At 38.5% G+C, this 22,813-nt stretch overlaps 1 protein-coding gene across 3 annotated transcripts in view; it reads left to right on the forward strand.

Moving 5' to 3' along the window:
* Nucleotides 1-22,813, forward strand: part of etv6 (ETS variant transcription factor 6) — a 41,935-nt gene that overhangs the window by 15,308 nt on the left and 3,814 nt on the right. For all 3 annotated transcript variants that reach the window (XM_084710818.1, XM_084710819.1, XM_084710820.1), the window contains 2 exons: nt 13,384-13,548; nt 19,413-19,547. In XM_084710818.1, the coding sequence (XP_084566944.1) occupies nt 13,384-13,548; nt 19,413-19,547 (300 nt within the window). The remainder of the gene's footprint in view (nt 1-13,383; nt 13,549-19,412; nt 19,548-22,813) is intronic.

Genomic DNA, 22,813 nt, shown 5'->3' on the forward strand with positions numbered 1-22,813 from the left:
TGCAAATTTTGTGTGTGTTTTTTATTGGTAGTTAAAAATGCTGACAATACATTAATCAATAAGATACAAAACACATGCTTTTCATTTTCATTTTCTCTCCTTTTTGTCTCCTTTTAAGTAAGTTTCCTCATTCAGCAAATGCCTCTGCCATCTCTAGACCATTGTCCATTACTAAATTTTTAATCGGTTACATTCTTAATGGTGATTAATAATTAATCATTAAGTTGGGAGACGTGCAAGACACTAAAAACAAAATGCTCAAAACTAAAACACCAGGGGCTGAGATAAACTGATTTTTAGGTCTTGTTATGAAAACTCAGTAGCAAATTTTGTGCATTTTCCTTAATTGATAGTTGAAAATGCTCACAATCGATCAATCATCAATAATTAATGAGATACAAAAGGCATTCATTTTCATTTTTTTCTCATCTTAAGTCAAAGTTAAGGTTTCCTTATCCAACAAATGACTCTTGACAAAACAATGTCAAATGAGGTGCAATTACTGCTATTTCTAGACTATTGATTAATTGGCAAATTATTTATTTTTAATCAGTTACATGCTTAATGGCGATTAATCATTAACATCCCTCGTCCAAGATCCAAAACCACTGGATCCTCCCATAATGCAACACACATATCAATCAAACTTTTTATCTGTGCCTCAGTTCCTTACTGAATATTACTAATATGTGATATATTTATATTTATAACACAGTTTAAATCAGCATTTAAACATGCTGTTATACAGTGGCGATACATTTAATATTAAACTGTGACTTTGGAATAACAATGCCAGTTTGACTTCACTAAGAAAATGCATTCGATAGAGATCGTGTAGACAGACAGGAAACAGGTTGAGAGAGGGGGATGACATTCAACAAATGTCCCCAGCTGGACTATGTAAATGAGGGACGCTGTAATCATGTAGTATGTATCTTAATCTCTGGGCTACCAAGACCCCCTGAAGATTTACTACTTTAATATATTTAATATATTTTAGTTTTCCACGGTCTTCCTGGACTTGTCTCCTCACTAGCTGCAATTTATTGAAAGGCTTTGCAGCCACGTTATTATTAGCTGGTATATTTTCTTCAACTATTGCATGGTGGGACAATGAACTAAGTATTTTTTATACTGTTATATTCCAGAATGAACAGACTGCAGACTATGAATTAGTGTGTAGTTTGGAATCGGGATGGACTTTTTTTGTCTTTTACGGTGCATTTCTGTTGAAGGTTCCAAGCCTGTTATGAGATTATTCAACACATGCCACAGAATAGACAACTGTTTTCACACCTTCTATAGAACTCACTACGAAATCGACTGACTTGTAAAACCAGTGGACTTCCCCTTTAATTGACAAGCGTTTTTGGAAAATGCAGTTGAAACCCTGCAAAATTGAACACTTACAAACGGGTGCGAATAACGATTATTTACATTATTGGTTAATCTGCCAGTTATTTTCACGACTAATGGTTCAGTCTATGAAATATTAAAAAATTATGAAGACTGCTCATCACAGTTTCCCAGAGCCCACAGTGATGTCTTCAGATTGCTCCTCTTGTCCAACCAACAGTCCAAAACCCAAAGACTCTTCATTTACTGTCATAAATGGCAAAGAAAAAGTAGCAAACTCTTACATTAAGGAAGCTGGAATCAGCAAATATTTGACATTTTCGCTTGAAAAATGTCAATTAATCAATTATCAAAATAGTTAGCAACTAATTTTGATCAACTAATCATTACAGCTCTGTCAATATAGATGGTGACGACATTCCAAAATGAGGCTTTGATGCATTTGCACTTCAACCTTCACTGAAACTCTTTTAACTCTCAATCAACTCTCAATCTCTATCAATAATCGGTGGTTCCCAATGGTCAATGGACAATGGATAAAAGTCAGGAAAGTGAAAGAAAACATACTTTGGCTACATAAAATTGTTCATGTTGTTTATTTACGGACATAAAAAAGAACTCCTCAGACGTATGTAACCTGAGATTAGAGTTCAGAAACAGAGGTAGTACGGTAGTGTTTCCACCATAACAACCGCAAATATGTCAAAAATAAAACAATCTAAATAAAAATCTCCTCCTGCTTCTTTTTAACTGGCTAACATACTACTTACTGTAACTTTGCTTAGAAAAACGTAAACATGGGCTCATTTTATCTGATTTCTCAGAGAATCTGACCCAGTGGCAGACATTAAGACTGGGTTGCACCAACAAAGATGAATTTAATCTAACATTACTTTTAAATCAGAGTTTAGCAAAACCTGGTTTGAATTAGGCAAATCCAGATTTGAAATTAAGTAGAGTTCCGCTTCCCTATGAATAACTCTTCTCTGTTTAGTAAATCCACTTTATTGATGTAAACCAGAATTAAAAGAGTTTAATCGATATGGAGGTGCTGGCTTACCCACATTAAAATAAATGAATAATAAATGTGTGCTGTTGGGACCTAATGAGTATAAAAAAGGGAGGAAACTTTAAAAAATTTACTTCTGGCTGCGCTGCATTCCGTATACCATTACATCATTTGCTAGCTAATTCAAGTTTTTTTTAAAAAAAAAGGCTACATTGTGTGCTAGCTAGCTAAAAAAAAATAATAAAATGGTACCTTGTTTGTTTGGTAGCCTAGTTAGCTTGTTGGCCAAATTAATTGAGTAATATGACAATATTCAATAAGATTAAAAAAAAAAAAAAAGGAAGGAAAAAGAGCCTGAGGCAGCAACTGGCAGACTGTTTTAACTTATCACCCTGAGTGAAAGAAGAGACTCATCATAAAACTCAATCTGTCCCATAACTTTCCTTGAGGAACTTAATTATTTTTGCTTAATTCATCTCAAAAATGCAGCCGTTGTAACCATGAATTAGTTGGGTTTAAAAATGAATCAGTGTTGGTGAAAGCCAGGCTAAGAATAACGACGTAGAAATAGCAAATCTTCTCGCAAATGGTCGCGTTTGCTTATGTAGGTCGAATAGAGTTTCATAACCAGTGAAAAACTCCATGGAAGCTTTGCAAGTGATCACCTAAGTGTTTCACTGCACAAAATGCTGACTTCATATTCTCCACATGGAAAAAAAACAAAAGAGTATACAGAGCTTACAGGGTGTGTGGGTTTCAGACAAGCACGGGCCGTTTGATTTAGCTAACAAACGTCTTTGAAGCTTCTGCATTTTCCCCCCCAAAAAAAGAGGAAAAAAAATTGGCTCCTGAACAAAAGGAAGAGTGGCAGTTGACGCTGGATTCAGGAACTAACCTACAAGAGCCGGCTTGCTCCTGCGCTCAACAACAAGCTATCAAAAACAGGTCACACTACTTCCTGGCCATAAAAGTTCCGTGTGATTGATGATCTGTTTTATGTTTGTTTTGACTGGATGAAGTCCAGATTTGCCGGACGGGGACAGGCACGTGCATGCCGGTGGAGGAAGCAGAGGATGAATATGAGAGAAGGGGGGGAGGTTCTCTTGAGTGAAAAGTAAAAGTGCGCGTGTTTGTGTGTGTGTGGAGGTGGATTTTCCCCTGCCGCACCCACCAAACAGGGAATCAATGTACAGAGAGACACACAAAGCGAGGGGAGATGAATAGCGCGCGAGGATTAACTATGGAAATGTGTTGCTCTCATGCCCACATGTCCCTGAGTCAGGGTGTCAGAAGGTCACGGACAGAACCTCCTCCTCCTCCTTCTCCTCCTCCTTCCTCCTTCCTTCTTCCTCCTCCTCCTCCTCTGTCTGGAGAAAGAAAAATCTTTTCTCTATTGAGATAGCAAGACCAATATCCGCCTACTTCTGCTTCGAGAGAAAAGGCAAACATTTACTGAGGAACTGGGTGACTAAGGAGCTTTGAGTTTGGAGAGCAAAGTCCCGGCTTCACTGATGCAGCTCTGCTTTTTTTCCTGTTTATTTGGTTAAAGTTCGTTCAGTTCAAGCTAGAAATCCTCTGTCTGAGATTTTTTTTTATGTGCATCAGTCGTGCCTTTGTGTGTCCTATATTTAGACTGTCAGGAGTTTCTAACAGAAAACAATATCTGAGACTTTCAGATTCCACTATGACTCAAAATACAGCATGTGTGCAGTTTTGTTCCAGTTTTGCAAATAAAGACAAAGGAAACACTCAGAAATGTGACGCACAAGAAAAGCTGAACACATTCAATCACCAGCTGTTGCGAAATGATTAGATATGAATATGCACAACCTTTGTCACACTACAAAAACAGCAGGGAACAGAACTTAAATGAACATTTATTCCTCTCAGTACATCTTTTGATATATTTTTAGAGTCCCATGATTCATTTGCTTATTGAAAACGTACCTGAAAGTGACATCTTCACATGTAGATTTTAATTTAGTCTTGTCTCATTCATCACCCAGTGATACTGAAATCTTTAATGCCTAATTTCACGGCTAAATATCTCCAAAGTAGGCTAGTGTCAGAGAACAACAGCCTGTCTTGAGAGGAGTCAGCTCAGGTTGCTTGCTAACATTGTATTACAAGCTTCTACTATGCTGTGTTCCAATTATCTCTTATAAAATGCTATAAAACTAATCCAGTGTGGTGGTTAACTTGCACATTCAATCAGCAACTGATTTGAAATGATTAGAAATGAATAAACATCACCTTTGTTACGCTACAAAATAACAACAGGAGATATATGTTAAATTAACATTCATTCCCTACAATGCATTTTTGATATTTTCTTAGATCCCTTTTATTCATTTGCTTGAACCAGGAACAGAGATCTTGGTCACTCAGACTTTACTACCAGTTCTAGTGAAAAATTTAATGACTAATTTAATGGCTTGATATCCACCAAGCTGGGTGAGCTACTTGAGAACAGCCTGTTGCATGGCAGTAGATCCATTCAGGGAGGTCCACAGAGAAAGAAAAGAGGCTGGTAGGGGGGCAGATTTGTGTCCAAATGGAGACATGACAGTGCAAAGTGTTTGTCTTTAGCTTTACTACGAAGTTGTGTCCCAATTTTCTATTACTATCAAGCTATAAAATCAATTTTGCTATGTAGTTAACTAGAGAAACACTGATGTTAATGATACAATTGCAGTCCTAACTTATTCTAAGTTGTGTCCCAATTATTTCCTATACTAATGCTTTAAAGCTAACAGTACCTAGTTAAATATATTTGTTAGCTATTTGCTAGGTTAGCAAGCGACAACACTGTTAATGCTAACATTGTAATGCTAGCTTAGCCTAAAATGTATCCAAATTCTTCACTACATACTTGCTGGTGTCAAATTGTTTTAGCTCCATGATGGCCCAAATCTGACAGGCCAAAAGAATAACACTGGGGCTTTTATTTGATACGAGTATAGGGAGCGCCAAGGAAAAAAAAAAAGATTGGGAATCACTGATCTCGGGGAACTTAAGTCTGGGTGGACAGCAGTTACTTTATGGCTAATTGGACAATTAAAATAATCATTAGCTGCTTCCTTAACAACAACACCACAACAAATTTGTTTCACTTTGATCAGCTGTGAGTAGGTCCTACATTTTCATTCAGTGTTGCATTGTGGGACAGTGGTGTTTATTAACACCACAAAAAAAGACTTGGATGAGTAGATACAGGTCAGATAGGTCAGTTCCCAATCAGAAACAGACAGAAAGAATTGAACCAAGTGTGTTCGTCTTTGTTGAGCTTGGACACAGCTGTTAGCTCATTTGCCCCCAAACTGAGGACCTTTTAAAACTGCCACAAGAGGTTGCGCTTACAATTGAAAGCCATTTTTGTGGACTTGTCATTCCAAGTATGAGGAGGCAGTCGCTGTTGTAGTTTTCAGTTGGGTGAGAGAAACATAAGCAGCTTTATGGCAGTGGTGTGAGTGCTGGTGAGACGCGCAGAGCTAAACTGTGATTCTGGACGGGACCTTTAAGCTTCACAGCAGGACGGACCTCATTAACTCGTCTGGCTGTGAGGGGAAGTTGAGGGCTTCTGTACCGCAACAACGAAACAAGATACCAGTGATCTCATCCTCCTCTTCCCTTCATTCATCCCAAGCGCTTATGAGTTGCCTTGGCAACTTGTGCGCTCCGTGTGTGTATGTGTGTTAGCGAGCATGAGCGGGGGCCTGAGAAACCACAGAGTGAAAATTATGTGTCATCAGAGAGGATTAGGAGCCCACGGTTTAGTCAAGGGTTTGGGATCCTGCTGCTGTCGTGCTTGAGGGTTTTATTCAATGTAAACACACACATAGTTGGAAACGCACGCACACACACATATGAATACACACTCATGAGCACTGTAAACCTGAGATGCATTCAACACATGCTAAGACTGATGACAAGGAAGACTGAAATTGATTTTCTTCCTGTAAACCTGCAACAAATCTGTAACAGATTCTCTGACAGAAAACGACCGGAGAGGACATCGGCTCAACAAAGTGTGTGAAAGTGTTGAAGGAACAGAGTGTCAGGGTCGAAGGTGTTCTCACTCGCTGCCCGTGCCGTCCATTTTCTTTCCACCTCTACGTAAGCAAAGGATGTTTGTGTCTCACCAGCTGCACTGCAACAGAAACGTTCCCATCGTGTTTAGAATCGGTTCCTGTCTAGATCAGATGGATATGAGATACAAAGTAAGATCCTGAAACTTGCAACTTCAATATGACTCAGGTTTTAAAACTGAGATCAGAAAAGATCAGTGTTACAAGACTGAAACTATGTCCTTGTGATTCACCTAAAGCTGTTGGAGTTTTGGCAGCTTGCTGATCAGTCTTAGCACAGTGGACTGAGAGACGTCAATGGGGAGAGAGAAAAATGAGTGACTTCATCTGTAGTTGTAATAAGAGAGACACATGATTTCATTCACCAGCTAAAGATTCAGATGAACTGAAACTGGGTGCAAAGACAGATTAACGGGTACACTACAATAATCCACCTGAGTCACTTTATCTTCGTATTAGATGTGGGCGCAGGGTTAAATAAAGATTCACCGTGACAGTCTGATTTTGATTCTGCTATCAATTTTGTCTCCAATAGAAACTTTGAGTCACTAATTACTTGTGTCTTTGACACATTTCCTCCCTTGAATTAATCTATTTTGGGCACATTTTCCTGAATTTCGATGGTATTTTGTAAGTCAGACAAAGTGCTGTGCTGTGTCCTGTTTGCTTTATTGTAAACATCATACTCACACATTGACTCGTAAGTGACGTGAGCCATGTACGAGGAAACCACAGACCCGAGACTTTAACTTGAATCAGACTTGGTTCATGAAATTGAGGACTTGTGACTTGACTGCGACCAATCTGCAACGGTACTTCACTGCCTGAAGGCTTGAAGCCTGAGTGAAGTAAGCAAAGTATGAAGAACTTTGATTTTAGGCAAAACTGCAGACTTGAGACTTGGGCTAAAGTCTGAATTGCATTATGAAAATCAGGACTTGCAACATGACTTGAACTCATCTGCCTTGAGACTGCCTGAAGACTTGACATGACTTGTAACAGACATAAATGAAATACAAAGAACTTTGATTTCAGTCAAAGCTTTAGACTCGAGACTTGGACTTTGAATCAGACTTGGATCATAAAAATCAGGACCTGTGACTTGACTTGGACTCATCTACCTTGATGCTTTACTGCTTTAAGACTTGACTTGGCTTGTGAGTGATTTAAGTGATTTCAGGCAAAGCTGAAGACTTTGACTTGAGAAATCAACCTTGAGATTTAATCGCCTGAAGACTTAACTTGACACTCGGACCAGACCATCAGACCACGGACTGTAGATTGGACTTAAAAGCGAGTCTACCTTCAAGAATCAAAAGCTCTTTCTGTTTTTTATAAAAAGTTATTATAAATTTGGTGTTCCAATTTTGAACTGGCAATTAATGCAGAATCTTAGATCAATCAGCCAAATCATGTGGCATTAATTATCGAGTGAATGCAACACTGATATTTGGCGTCTTGGTTCTGACCTTGTGACTCCCCAAAAGGAAGTATGGTTGTCACAATACCAGAATTTTAAACTTTGATATGATACTAGTATATATTTAAAAAACAACACTCAATACCTATTTCAAAAAGAGTCTTTAGGCATGCAAAATAAAACATTTGTCTTTTTTTAATTAACAACCTGCACAAAGTGCTGGTACAGACATTAAGTTTAGGCTTTATTTTCGTGCCTGAGATTTTGAAATTTGGCTTTCAGTGACTCAGGTCTTGAATGAGCACTTAGATCTTTTCATTTTTATAGCTTTGGCACTTTTGATATGATGAAATACTTAAATATGTGGTATTGAAGTACTGACACTTTTCACAACCTTACAAGGAAGTTCCAAGCTCAGCACAGCAGGGAGCGGGAATTGACAATAAGGCAAAGTAGACGTGGAGCCTACAGGTGGATGCTGGGGTGGAGTTGAGCTTTTGAAAATGCTGAATGAGCGGCTCTAGCAGCGTCAGCAGCACAGCTTTCAGGTGAGCTGTGTGGCAGCAGGAATGTCAGCAAGCTAGTTGACTGCCTGAACTAGCTCGCAGGCTTTGCTTCATATATTGGTTACATCCCAGAATAGTCAGAATCAGATACGAGCAGGAATTCAGGGGCTCAGCACGATGTCCCACGATTTGAGTGCTGGTTTAGTATCTGTTTCCCTTCCTGTTTGCCTTTCCTTCCTCTTTTTGCGTTTCTTTGTTTAGTCCTGCTATTTTACCTCATCTGGCTTCATTTTTTCCCCGCCGTCATCACACACTATCCGCTACTGCTCTCATCACTCTTTCCTTTCAGTTTCCACTCTTCCTTTTCTCATCTGTGCCTCCTTGCTGCTGTCTGTTAATAAACCTCCCGGCGTCACTCTCTAACCCTGCCGCAGGAAGTTTCCTGTGCTGAAACAGAGCCCACGCTGGATTGCTTCCTGCCAAAGTGCGTTGTGGGACACGTTTGTTTGGGCCCCCTTCTTCCTCCTCCTCCTCCTCCTCCTCCTCCTCCCTTCTGCTCCCCTTGTTGCTTCCTCCTTTGGGCTCTGTGCAGATGGCTGAGGCCGGCAGACCGGATCTCGGAGGGGTTTTGGCAAAGCAGCACCTCTCTCCGGCCCTGGAGAGAGCATACCGCAGCCATGACCTCGCGACCTGGGCTGCACTGCTGCCCGCCCCGGCCTCGCTGCTCTCACAAGTCAGCCACGAGAGACGGACGTACAGCTGGTGCATTCAGTGCAGATGGCAGCTTGATTCAATATTGATAGAAAGTCAATGATGTAGCCAGTTAGGAGTATTCCAGTGCAGCCCAGATACATTTAAACATGAAATTATTTGTAGAAGCTAGAAAAGGGACACATTTTAGGTACAGTACCAAAATTTTAGAGTTCTCTTACTTGAAGTTGTAATATTAATACTTAAATACTTTTTTCAATTTCATGTGTTTAAATCCTTTACTACAATACAATATCAACATGCACAAAGAAAGGGTTAGGCAACCTATACAGTACTTCTATAGATGACTGGTGATTGGTTAATAGAGACCGATTAGTCAATAATAGTGAGAGGAGTTAACGTTCGCTTTCACTCATTTAACTGAAAAGCTTAAAATGTTATGGGTTTTCATCCATCAGCAACTACACTGATGAAGCATTATCTTTCCTCTAGAACACAGAGGTAGTCTATCAAATAATATTTGTTTCATATGTGGTGTACCTCAAGGAAGTTGTCTGGGGCCACTCCTGTTTTCTATTGCACTAAAGATTTGCCCTCTGCTGTTAAAAATGCAGGTGTAAGAATGTATGCTGATGATTCTGCTGTTTATTATGCCATGCCATTATTAGTCAGGCCATGAATTAAATTAAGTTTTGTCCAATGGGGTCACTTAAATACAGAATTTTAAACTTTTATATACAGATTTTTTATTGTAGTTTTACTGAAGTGTATATGTGCACTGTTGGCTGGCTTTTATGCATTGTTGTATGCTGGTTTTTCTGTACCGGCATTGTGTGCAAGTTGGATATTGAGTGCCAAGGACTTTTTTCTTTTTGCCATGGTACTGAGTATCTTTTTTTTAATAGTTGTATTGTATCAAAGAATCAAATTCTGGTGTTGTGACAGCACTACTCTTAGAACTGTTCTTTAAAGTTTATACTCAATCAACTTTAATCAACCTTTGGAAATAACCATTTAAAACAGCAGCTGGCTATAATGTGGCCCAGCTATGATTTCTACCGTGGCCAGGAAGCAAATACTATGAAAAAAAAGTAGAAACCTAGTAGAATATCTGAATTCCTTATCTGCTCATCCACTAGCTCCTGTGGTTGTGAAACACCTGTATCCCATTCCCTGACACTTTCTCAGGACGTCTGTTGACAAGCTGAGGGTCAGAGCTTGACAGGCTGTAAGCTGTGCGTCAGATAACCTAGGCCTTCCCTGCTTATCGGCAGCGCTCGTGCCGCTATCTGAATATAGAGGACTAGGAGGAAAGGGAAGAAATGGGAATCTGACAAGCTAGACAGGGTTTCATTTTATATTGATTGCTCTCTGTGAAAACTTCCTCTGTTTGACGGGTGGGGGGGGGGGGCTGAAGGGGGGAGAGGGCCTGAAAGCGAGCACAAGGTTCCTATTACTTGTGTGACAGTGACATTGGCGGCCAAAGATAACAGCTGTCCGACTCCCAGAGGAAGTGTTTGAGGCCGGGCGATAAGTGAGATGTAAGAAATGAGTAGTTATGCTCCGTGTGGGTGTCATGGAGGTTCTGAGCGGAGCTGTACGCTGTCGCAAGCCTGTTTTTGTGTGTGTGCATGCGAAACAGCAAAGGGAGGTGAGTCTGAGTCATACTGTAAATCATTGGGTTACACAGAGAGTGCAAAAGGATGCAATGAGGTGGCAGTATCCGTGTTAACCGGGATAAATAAGGGTCAAACATGTTTACGTGTAATGCTAAAAATATGGATCCTTTGATGTCAGACAATATTAAGAATATCAGAGTTAGATAATAATTCAGAAATAATCTGTGGCTGAAATAAGCCTCGGTGCAGAGCCACGGCACAAAAACTCACCTAACTGTAAGTAAAAAAACAAAATACAAATAGTAAAAGAGGAGGACACAATTATAATAGCGCTCTGGTATTGGCTAAAAAATACAGACTATCTATAGTGTACATATGTCCTCTATGAGAGATAGTTGTGTACACTTTCACTGCACTACCTTTTGGCAGTAACCTAATGACAACATGAAGTGTTGTAGTTCTATGGGGAGCTTTAGAGTCAAATTTAAGAAAAACTCCTGTAAACCACTCAAATCTGTAGCTAACTACTAACTCAGCAGATGCTACTTGCACGCAGGGTGGAACATCCAAGATGGCTATTTGCACGCAGTGTGGAATAGCTGATGTGGCTATTTACACCACGGTGTATATAGCTGAGCATTTCACCCTGGTGTCCAGAGCCATCAATGCTATTTGCAGCAAGGTGTAAATATCCAATGTGGCTATTTACACCAGACTGGCAGACAAAACTTGACCTCCCAGGTGAGGGCAGATGAAAACTAGCATTTTTCTAATTCTGGTGCAAATGGTATCAAATGGTATAATTTTTGTTCATTATTGTATGTGGTCCCTTATAAATGAAATTAAATAAATCTTGGCATACTTATTAATTTAGTTTAGCGATTTAGCTAATTTTATTTTAGCAGATTTTGCAAAATCTTCATTTCCACAACATTTGTGGACATTCCCTGTCACTTCATTACACACAGCATGTTCTATATAATAATAATATGTATTGCTAATATGTATTCCTTAAAATGTACTACATGACTTTTAAAGAACTTGCTTCTATGCACTGCATTAGCTTTTGTTAGCTCATTGTGGTTGCTACGTAGTTAGCCATAGGACTACCATTGCTTTTTCAACAAGCTACTTAGTCTTCAAACATCATAGATAAATTAAATAAAATGTGTGGTTTATGTTCTTATTTATGTTTTGATCAGGTTCCTCCATTTAGCTAGTGAACCAAATACTTGAATCCAGACTTAATTATTTATTCATTTATTTATATTATTATTATTTACACTCTCAGTTTTCCCAATGCTATGAAGTATTATATCCTAAAATATATCTGGATGTCTCCAGAGGATTTTTTTTTTTGCACTAGATTAGCTTGTGTTAGCTTGTTGTGGTTGGTCCTCAAACATCATACATCAGAAAATGGTATCTAAAACCACACTGCAACTTTTTGTGGCAAAAATGTATTGACTTTGTGTTGCTAGAAAAAAAAAACATGCTTTAATTTCCCTCAATAGTCTGTGTTAGTTATTTTAGCATACTAGCCTAGCATTTAGCCGTGGTGGCTGCTGCCAAATCAGCAATACATTTGTCTTACTTTGTAGGTAAATTAGTTAGCCCCAGCATTAATTAATGACATTAAATCTGCCACCTACATTTCATTTATATTTTCAGGTTAGGTCATTTGCTAACATGCACACAGACCAAAAACATTCAATTTTAGCTCCACCAATTGAGGTTGTACTCCAGATTATTTCCAGAACATTATTTCTGCACTCCTACTCATTGTCTCTTATTTCTGGTTGTTTTTTTGTTTCACCGCAGATGTAAGAAATGTTTTTACAACTAGAATACATTCTGGACAACAGAAACTGAGCTTTTGTTCAGATTTCTCTTTTTCACACTTCTCTATTCTTTCCCTGCTGTCTCCAAATGCTTGTTGGTCACCAGTGCAGATGTTTTACACTCCTGTTCCCACGGCAGTGAAAGAAACATTTCAGAGTGCGAGGGAGGAGGAGAGAAAAAAAAGAAAAAGAGATACTGTCACTGCTGTTTCCTCGGCTCTCTTTGCCTCTGTGTGTCCTTGTCCGTTTATACACAAACTAATAAACTCTGATGTGCCTGTCTGAGTTCAGAGAGCAAAGAGCAGCACAGATCACAGCAGATCAAATAAAATATCAGTCTGACCGTCTTTTCTCATATATTCCCCTCCCCCTCCTTTTTTTTATTCCTGTGATTCATTCTGTATTCTTCCCCTTAACCTATCATCTTTTAATCTTTTATTCTAACCTCCTCTCCCTTTCTGACTCTGTCTCCTCCTTCATCTTTTTTTTCTTTATCTCTGCTGCCGTTCCCGTAATCACTCCCTCCTTTTGGCTTTTATCTCCACTTCCTCAATATCCTTTTTACTGCCTCTGCCTCCTTCCTTCCTCTCTGCTCCCCTCCTCCCTCCCCCCGTCACCCTCCCCTCCTTCCTGCCTTCCCTTCTTTCTTCCTTCCTCGCCCCCCCACCCCACCCCACTCCACCCCCACACCACCACCACTACCACCCCCGGTTCTTCTGCGCCTTCTCCACTGATCTCATCCTCCTTTTCTTCCCCTTCACCTCCACTTTGTTGTTACCAAACCCCGGTCTCAATTCCCTTTCCCTTCTTCCTCTTTTTTTTTTTTCCTCCAGGTCTTCAGCCGGTCTTCTGGAGCAGGGAGGATGTGGCCCAGTGGCTGCGATGGTCAGAGAAGGAGTTCGCCCTGCGGCCCATCACCAGCGGCTCTTTCCAGATGAACGGCAAAGCCCTGCTGCTGCTCACCAAGGAGGACTTCCGCTACAGATCCCCCCACTCCGGTACTCTTTTTCACACCTCATCACCAGTTTCTTGGAGATATTTGTATTCCAGGCTGGTGACATCAGTGAAAAGTTTCACAAATGAGTCACTTTCATTGATTGCATTAGACATTTTTTAGCCTAATTGCAGCAGAACCCAGACTGGAAAACAAGATTTAGACTACCGACTAGGAAGGAAGAACAGTTTTAGATCATGGAAACACTGATTACTTGCAGAAAACTATGGAAAATTGGTGCAGTTATACATAGACGCTCCTTTTTTTAGCTCATTGCTGTTACAAAATGACTGATAGGGATCTGAATGAATTGATAGTGTGCAGTCCTCACAGACAAATCAGCATCCATGACCGTCAGTCCTTTAGACTGATGTTAGAGTTTATTTGTACATGAAAACCTGCATCAGTGCAGCTTTAAAATCAATGTGTTTACAGCAAAACTACACCCTTTAAAAATCAATAAAGTCAGCTGGAGCAGAGGAGGGAAGGCAGCGGTGTCAGGCGACAGTGGATGGAGGCAGCTGTTAGTGCGAGACTGCGGGGGGAGGAAGTAGGAGACGGTTGATCAGGAAGTACAAACCAACCTCAACTGTTGCCCCGGCAACGCCAGCGGCCAGGCGCATGAGAATAAAGCAAAGAAAAGTTAACCGTTCTCCTTTGGGAGTGTATTTCTTTCTTTTTCCTTTTTTTTTTTTTTACAGTAAATGAAACAGGATTAATTTTCTGTTAGTGGGTCGTGGGAATATGACACTGCATGTAGTTAGTCAGGGATACAGTCAGTGATGTGTGATGTGGGTCAGTATGTGTGGGATGAAATGAGTGATCTGGATTGTGAAACTTCGAGATAAAACGCAGGACAAACCGTCCACAGCCTGGAAAAAATGGCAATGTACAGTAATTTTGGTTAATTTTGAGTCCAGAGAAGTGTTGAAATGGTACGGAGGACTAAAAATAAATGCTGATGTAAATACAGAAAAAGAAATACTGATAACGGAAAGAATTAACAAATGAAAGTGAGCTGATTACACACATAATTAACCAACTATGCATGAAGTCATTTCTCTTTTCTAATAGTGTAATAAATGTCAAATTAGGGACTTTTTTATCATTGTATAATTATACTATGATGTTTTAGTACCTACCTACCAAACCTACTTTGACATATTTCTACATTTCTACTTCATATTATTCATTTATCTGTGTCTTAATGTTAATGATGTTAAGTGTATCGAACTGGATTTTGTCCCATCATCTATGCTTCTGTGTATAATTGCATCAATTTTCCCATTACTGGTTACAGTATACCAATATCTATTTATTTATCAATTTGATTATACATTATTTTTTCATATAAATTCATTTATTTCAGCATTTATTTATTTTTTAAACCTAATATGTGAATTAATTTACATGTATAAATTGGTTTGTATTGCCCATGTGTGAACAGTATGGAGGATCACAAATACCATGCAAATAATAAAGTATTTCATTCAACTAATTTTACATTAAAAAAAGGGATTTATAAATTTTGCTATAGTAACTAAGTTGTAGTTTATGAATTCATTTATTAGACTAAATTACAAAGTGACCTTAGTATTTTACTACTAGCTACTAATACTAGCATTTTCTGAAAACACAGTACCTTTAATGCTTAAAATCTTGATTTAAACATTGATTAATTCAATACGTCATTTTTAATCCTCCGTTAAAAATAGCAAGTAAAAGCCGTTCCGTTCCATTCAGTTTGTTTCCAACCATCAGAGACCTCGATATGTCTCTTTGAATTATATCACATGTTTTGAGGACTAATCTGTATTTGTAGAGGGACGTGGCCCAGCTGACAGCTGTTGTCAAGCTCGTATTAGGATGTTTCCATTTCAAGTCTCATATCCTGTCAAGAAACTGAGGTCTGGGGAATTTTTTTTTTTTTTGGAAAATGTAATTCATCATCGCAGGTTTTTATTAGCTAACTTAAGTTGTCTCTATTATATGACAAGCAGATAATTTTGTTGCGTAATGATTTCATGAATCGGCAACTTTGGATGTGTCTTTTCCTAAAACAAAAACACAGTATGTTAGAGGATAAGCGCTGTCAGTTATTGATTACATTTCGATATCGGGAGTTGTTTTGGCATGGTCGTCAGTGAAAACGTCATTGTAGGGAACAGAGCAGATTTTGTTTTGGCTTATGATGAGTCTGTTTCCTCCTTCGGGGGACTGTAAGGGTGCTGTTCCCATCAGTCCCTGCCATGTAACATATTTTCCTTTGTAGAAGCTCTAACAATAATAATAATAATTTTTTTCCCTGGAATGTCTAAACCTCACTTCCAACAATCAGCCTCACAGTTTGTACAGCTACATGTTTCAACGTGAATATGTTTAATGGGAAACACGTACAGCCAAAGAGGGTGTTTCATATATCGGACATGACTAACTGTTGGGTGACATTTTTTTCATGTTTCTTTCATTTCCTACTAACTGTGATTCATAAAGTTGAACATATTATTTTAGATGTAGCATTTAGACAAAATCAGAGTTTCTGAAGGTTTCAACAAGTTAATTTCAGACCTTTAAAAACCATTAAGAGTGCAATTTAAGACTTATTTCACATCCATACTAGCTAAAAAAGTATAAGCACAGTTTGCATTAGAGATTAGTGGTTAGTGTTGGTTTTGTTCTGTTGTTGCAGTGTGATCAAGACCATTTTTACCAAAAACACATTTAAAAGTGAGACTAAAGTTAATGCAACCTTATAAAGTAATAGTAACTTCAGTAATAATGATTCAGTCATTTCTTAAGACCTTTCAAAATTGCATTTAAGACATTTTAAGGCCGAAAATTCAGATTATTGGAATTAAGACTTTTTAAAGTCTATAAGTACCAGGATTCTACTAGAAACAGCTGTAAACACTCATTTTGACCTTTGACTTCCAAACTAGCTCATGATAAATATCAGACAAAGAGATGAATGCATTTATTCTGTTAGTTTATCTTTTTTAAAAATGAAATAACACCAAAATGTAAGAAAGAATTCAAAGTATTTTATAAGTTTGTGTTATTGTGTGTGTTAAAACCATCTCAGGTCTCCCCTATTTTATTTGTAATTAAGTCTAATTAATTAATTATTTTATTTTAACCACTTGTGACGTTTTATTGAAAGAGTCAACTTTAGTTACTAAGCAACCAAGATGCATCTCCAATTGTGCAAAAAGTAAAAATATAAAATGGCAGTGACACCTATGGCCCAATAGACAAAAATGATGAAATTTTCTTTATCTCTTGTGTGAAATGTATATTAAAAAACACTTTTAGGAAAAGGTCAGGTACCAGCAGCATTGTATTTTTTAATTCAACATTATTATTGCATGTATAAATTTAAAAATGGTCAAAATGACCGCCGTAGCTGTTCTAGTGTTATAAGGACCTGCAGTAACTGAAAATGTGACGTTTAAATCCAGAAACTTTAATGCATCAGGAAGCAGGAATTTTCCCTAAACTGCAACTCAGTGCCACAGGACCAGAAAGTGAGAACTGAAAGGGGTGTGTGCGCGTCTGTGTGAGTGCGCGTGTTCACCATCACTTCCTTTATGAGAATCATTTCCTTGTTATGGTAAGCCTTTAAAAAAAAACCGTAAAGGTAATGTGTGATGGTGGCCTGTGTTCAAATCACGTCCGCTCGTCCCTGAGGTTATTTGTTAACCCTGTGAGTGCTGTGTCACGCTGGCGGAGGAGACGTGGTTGTTGGTGTCGAGGCAAAACAAACAGCTGTTAATCATTGAGTGAACTTCCTGCTTGGGCTTTGTGCCCTGTGTCACCACTACTGTAGAAACACTTCAAGCAGAATACCAGGGTCATATAGAGCTACGGCCCATTTACTTGTGTCAACATTGAGTTCAAGTTGTCCGCTTAGTGGCCCACAATGCCTGTTTTTGTTGTTTTAAAAATCCAAAGGTGCAAATGCAAGTTTTTGAAAGATTTTATCCTGGGAAACTATGTAGAGAAGGAAAGAGTCACACTCACTCAAAATGTTTTCTGTCATCCAGCATTCATCAGTGTGCACACAGGCATACACTCACTACTTCAGAATGTCAGGTATTTTACCAGGTGAATGTCTTTACAGCTGCAGCAGTTAATTGATTAATTGATTAGTTGGTTAAAAGAAAATTAGTTAAAAATGATTTTGATAATTGGTTACAAGTTTCAGTCACTTTTCAAGCAAAAATGTCAAACATTTGCTGGTTCCAGCTTCAGAAATGTGAGGATTTGCTGCTTTTCTTTGTAATTTATGACAGTAAATTACAGAGTCTTTCAGTTTTGGACTGTTGGTTGGACAAAAGAAGCAATTTAAGGACGTCACTTTGGGCTCTGGGAAATTGCAATGAGCACGAGCAGCAGAATGAGACATTTTCAAAAGGGCAGAGTAGGCCATTCTTTTATTAAGGCAAGATTATGTGATGGTACACCAAAAAGTCCCCAAAAAAGGCCACGGTTCAACTGGCTGACGTACTATCTCTGAATTAGGCCTGTTTTTTTTTTTTTCCTTTCTTGCCATCAAAGTTCCAATTTCTCTCTTTTACTGAAGACACGCTTTAATTTCCTTGTTAACTCTGTTAAAACACACTTAATTAAACTCCCCAAAACCATCTTGGTTAGTCTTTCCACTGTTACAACAATCACCAGCTCTGGTTTGGTCAAAATAAATCCAAAAAACATTCTGTTTTACTTGTCCTCCGGCTCAGTGGGTGTGTACTGCGCCGCTGAATGAGACTGTATCGCATCGGCTGTTGAATTATCGGCGATGGACTCAATGGAAACTTGATATATGGAGGACCAAAATGCTGTTAGGCTGGGCAGAAGCTTGCATCTGTGACAGGTCAGATTAATGCCAGGGAAAATTTCTGAAAGCTTGACATCAAACATATCAAACCAGCGTACAGTTTTAAACCAAATAAGACCATGCCTTGAAAAAATAAATGAATAGAGAACAGTATTTTAGACCAACGATGAGCGGCTTCCCGATGGTGGCGTACATAAACAGACGCACTTTCCTTCTCCGTTGCTAATTGTCATCAGATAATCATCTGTTAATCACCACGAGACGCCTTAAAACTTGTACTAAACTAACCCTGAGTTTTGAGAAAACAAATATGCCGAAGCCTGGAAAAAAAGGACAGAGTTAAAAACACTGGACTTTGCAACTAACGACGACTCATTTTAGACCACTGATCTTCTGACATGTCCAAATGTCCAAAGTTTATGTAAAATAGAACTGTAATAAGCCTGGATCTGCTCCGGTTTGGTTTCTAGGATTAAATTAAGAGAAGTTTTACTGGCAGAGGAGGAAATGGAGTTATTAAGTGTCTAACTTGTAAGTAGAGAGAAACTTATACTTAATTGAATCAAATAACATAAAAATGTCTTATTAATGCAACAGCCTAATGTTCAAAGCTCCCTTTTTGAGTCATTGATAGGATGTATTGTGTATGACGCAGGGAACAGATGGCTGACTGCACTTGAAGTCGCCTATAAATCACCTCCACTGATATGGATTGTTGTTGTTGCTTCTTCTGAAAAAGGGAACCTACACTTTTGGCCCCTTTCTTTCCTCACAGAGTCGTCATGTTAGGAAATATGTTTCTAGTAATAAACGCGTCTCGATTTTCCGCGACACCATCGCTCTAACGTGTTGTCCGCCTCCTCGGTCTCTTCCATTATTGCTCAAGCTGGCTGCTGCCTGGAAAGCCAAGAGGAAGGAGAAGGGGAACCCGGTTTCTGTGGATGACGCCAACACAAATTTCCCATTTTTATGCATGTGTAAAATGCAGCCTGGAGACGTATGGTAACCTCCGACCCTTTGCATCTCTACAGGGGACGTCCTGTATGAGCTGCTGCAGCACATCCTGAAGCAGAGGAAGCCCCACGTGTTTTACCCGTCTGCCTACTTCCCTGGGAACTCCTTCCACTCGCTGCCTGAGAGCGCTGTGCAGCACCTGAAGCTTGAAGGTCAGTCCAGTAAACAGTTTCTCTTCTGTAATGCACAAATTTCATACATGTTCAGCTCTAGAATTAGATATATTTCAAGAGAATTGTTGCTTATAAATCTACGCTTCACAGTTTTGCTCAAAATAATTTAAATTCCACACAAGATTGACGTAAAAGCTGCATGACTGATTCCTCACCAAACATCTGTATGACTATTTCAGCTGTATCTAGCAGCTCATAATCAGTCAACGTGCAGCTCTACTGTGTATACATGACATTATACATACAGAAGAATGTCTACATTTACACCAACCATCAAATTGACAAACTAGAATATATTATGGTCTTTAAATTATCTTAACTGTAAGCTATTTGGCTAAGTTATTAAATTAATTAGGCTTTCTCACTATATATGATATAAACTCTCCACAGCAACAAAACAAAGAAACACAATAGTAACTAAACAAGAAAATAACAGACATTTACTCCAACAGGAAGCACAAGGTCTTCATATCTGATCAACATAAAGCTGCTACAGGGAACTTTCATTCTGTGTTGATTTTGGAGGCCCTTCCGAACAAAAGTACGAGTATTTCCACCATAATAACTACAAAAAATAACGTCAAAAATAAAATGATCAAAATGTAGAGTCTGTAGGTCAAAGGTTAAAGTCACCGTGACTTCAAAAAACACATTTTTTGCTGTAACTCAAGAATGTATATGCTAATCATGACACAATCTGACACACATATCTAATCACATACTGCTTCAAAGTTGTCACTATGTAAATTATATGAGTCTACACAGACATGGATGTAAACTGAAACTTGACTGGATGGTGGAGAGATATGACTGTGGTGCAGTAATTCTAGTTTGAACTTTATTATAACAGCAGACATTGTCATTCTGAGGCCAGAAATCTAGATTATACCTGCACCAACGGTAACATCGTCCCTCTGTTCAATATAATGTAGCTGATTGTTCAGACTAATGACAGTTCAGGTGTATTTCACAGGAAATTGGTCATTTTTAACCACTTATGGAAACTTTGGGTAATAACACAAAAACTTTGGTCTCAATTTAACCAAGTCGTAAAACTATGAAACTGTAGTTATGAACTTTTATAGCTGATTAGTGGATTAATCAATTAGTTGTCAACTTTAAAATTGATTGCCAAACATTTTGCTAATATATTAATTGTTTAGAGTAATTTTCTAAGAAAAAGGTCAAAATGATTGATTTCTTTAGTCCCCTGTGGCAGTAAACTGATAATCTTCTGGTTCTGCGCAAAACAAGACACTTTAAGACAAGAGTTAATTGAATAAATGATTGACAGAGTTATCAATAATGAAAATGATCCTTAGTTGAAGCGTTATGAAAAACACATCTACAACGACTACAGTAACACAACGTCCAGTGAACTAATATTAGCTTGCTACAGGCTAGTAGGCTAATTTGATCTCGCAGATTAGCAACAGGCTAATTGATGCTTATATAATTGTAGGTAAAAAGTAACAATTATAACAGAGTGTTGATGCTAATGAGTTGAGGTTCACAGTAAATATACTGTACACCCGACAGAAATGACTGCTAAAGATGAACAGCTTCTACAAAGGAATTAAATCAGGGTCATTTTATGGAATATTGGTGAAGTATTTTTGAGGAACATGCTCAAATAACAAAAATTAAGAAAAAGACTCACTTACTCTATGCACCTAACCATAATGTGAATTTGAATGAAAGGTTGGATCATTTAAGATGATCTTTTTGTATATATGGTGCTAAAGATGCTCTAATAGATAGCAGTCGGTCTGTTTTTCTTCAGAAGCACAGGCATGCGCACCAGTATTTTTTTGTTACCAAGGAAGTAATGATAAAGTTCAGTGAAATACCTGAGACTGTTTACTGGCTCTGATCTGAGGAAATGTGACACAGCAACAACCATCTGAAGTTCACATGTTGACAGTAGAACCTGTTCCACGAGGAAACGCTGCTTTATTTAAACAAGCTGCAGTACAGCGTGCCACAAACTGCTCCATCGGTTCCCTGCACTGACTGCCTCTTTTCTGTTTGTCATTACTGATTTCCTCGTTCTCACTCCCCCTTTGTTGATGTTTTTTTTTTTTTCCATTGCGTGTTAATGAAGGAATCAAAGCCAAATTCAAATGACTAACAACTTCTAATGTTAGAACAACAAAAATAAAGTCATGAGCTTCCCCTAACCTAACTGTAGGACATCAGTGACACCTACTGGTGTCCCTGTGTGAAGACAGCATGCCAAGAGACCTGGAACTTCCAGTAATGAGCACCTTCTAACTGACTGCCACTGGGGGCAAATTATGGTACAAGCTGCAAAATAGTGAAATGACTGAAAAATATAGAAAGCTACAACACACAGCTTCGTTTCATACTCTGTTATTTAAATTCTCTGGCAAGATTATTGATATTTTTTGTCTTTTCTGCTACTTTGGACATTTGCAAGTAGAGACAGACAACTCCAAGTATCAGGAGGCAGTTGTGCACATGGATGTATTCAGCCTTCACAAAGTGTTGTGTTTGCATTGTTACACTTATTCTAAAACTAATAAAAATGATTTTAAACAATAAAAACTAAAGTCAAACAAGTGAACCCACTCTGGAAACTAACACAACAAAAATAAAGACTAATGAAAAATACAAAACTATAAAAACTCTAACCGGTACCAAACTCCTGATGTTGACTTTGAGTTGTCACCATGTTAATGTTTGAGGAGTTTGTCACAATCTGAGTCTTTTATCACGATGCTATTGAGAGCCAATATCTCTTTACTGCTGGCACACCTGTATGACAAACACAGAGAATGAAATACAGCCAAAAGTTTTTTTAATAACTTCTCTTTAAAACTACCTTTAGGCAAATGAGGAAATTTGTGCACGTAGATATTAACTCACACATGATAAAGTCAGGCACAGGGCTCGTACGAGTGCTAGTATCCTTGAAAACACTTGAATTTTACTGTAATGTTTTCAAGGTTTGAGAAATGTTTAGACTTTGGATAAAGTGGTCACTTTTCAGACAAAGAAATAAAATAAGTCAGCCACTGGCTCAGCCAGGTCTAGAGTGACCAGATGAGAATGGGGGAAATTCGGGACAGAAGAGCTCGGGATGAGCGTGTCGTGTCAGAAGGATTAAACTATAGAGAATATTTTATATCAAACAAAATCAAACTCTAACTTTGATCATTTGTTTTGAGTACTATGAAGATCAGTTACAGTTTCTGAGGATATGAAGCAGTGTCAACAGGTGA

The sequence above is a fragment of the Lutjanus erythropterus genome, chromosome 22, assembly GCF_056507025.1.
Source record: "Lutjanus erythropterus isolate fLutEry1 chromosome 22, fLutEry1.hap2, whole genome shotgun sequence".
NCBI classification, from domain to species: domain Eukaryota; kingdom Metazoa; phylum Chordata; class Actinopteri; order Lutjaniformes; family Lutjanidae; genus Lutjanus; species Lutjanus erythropterus.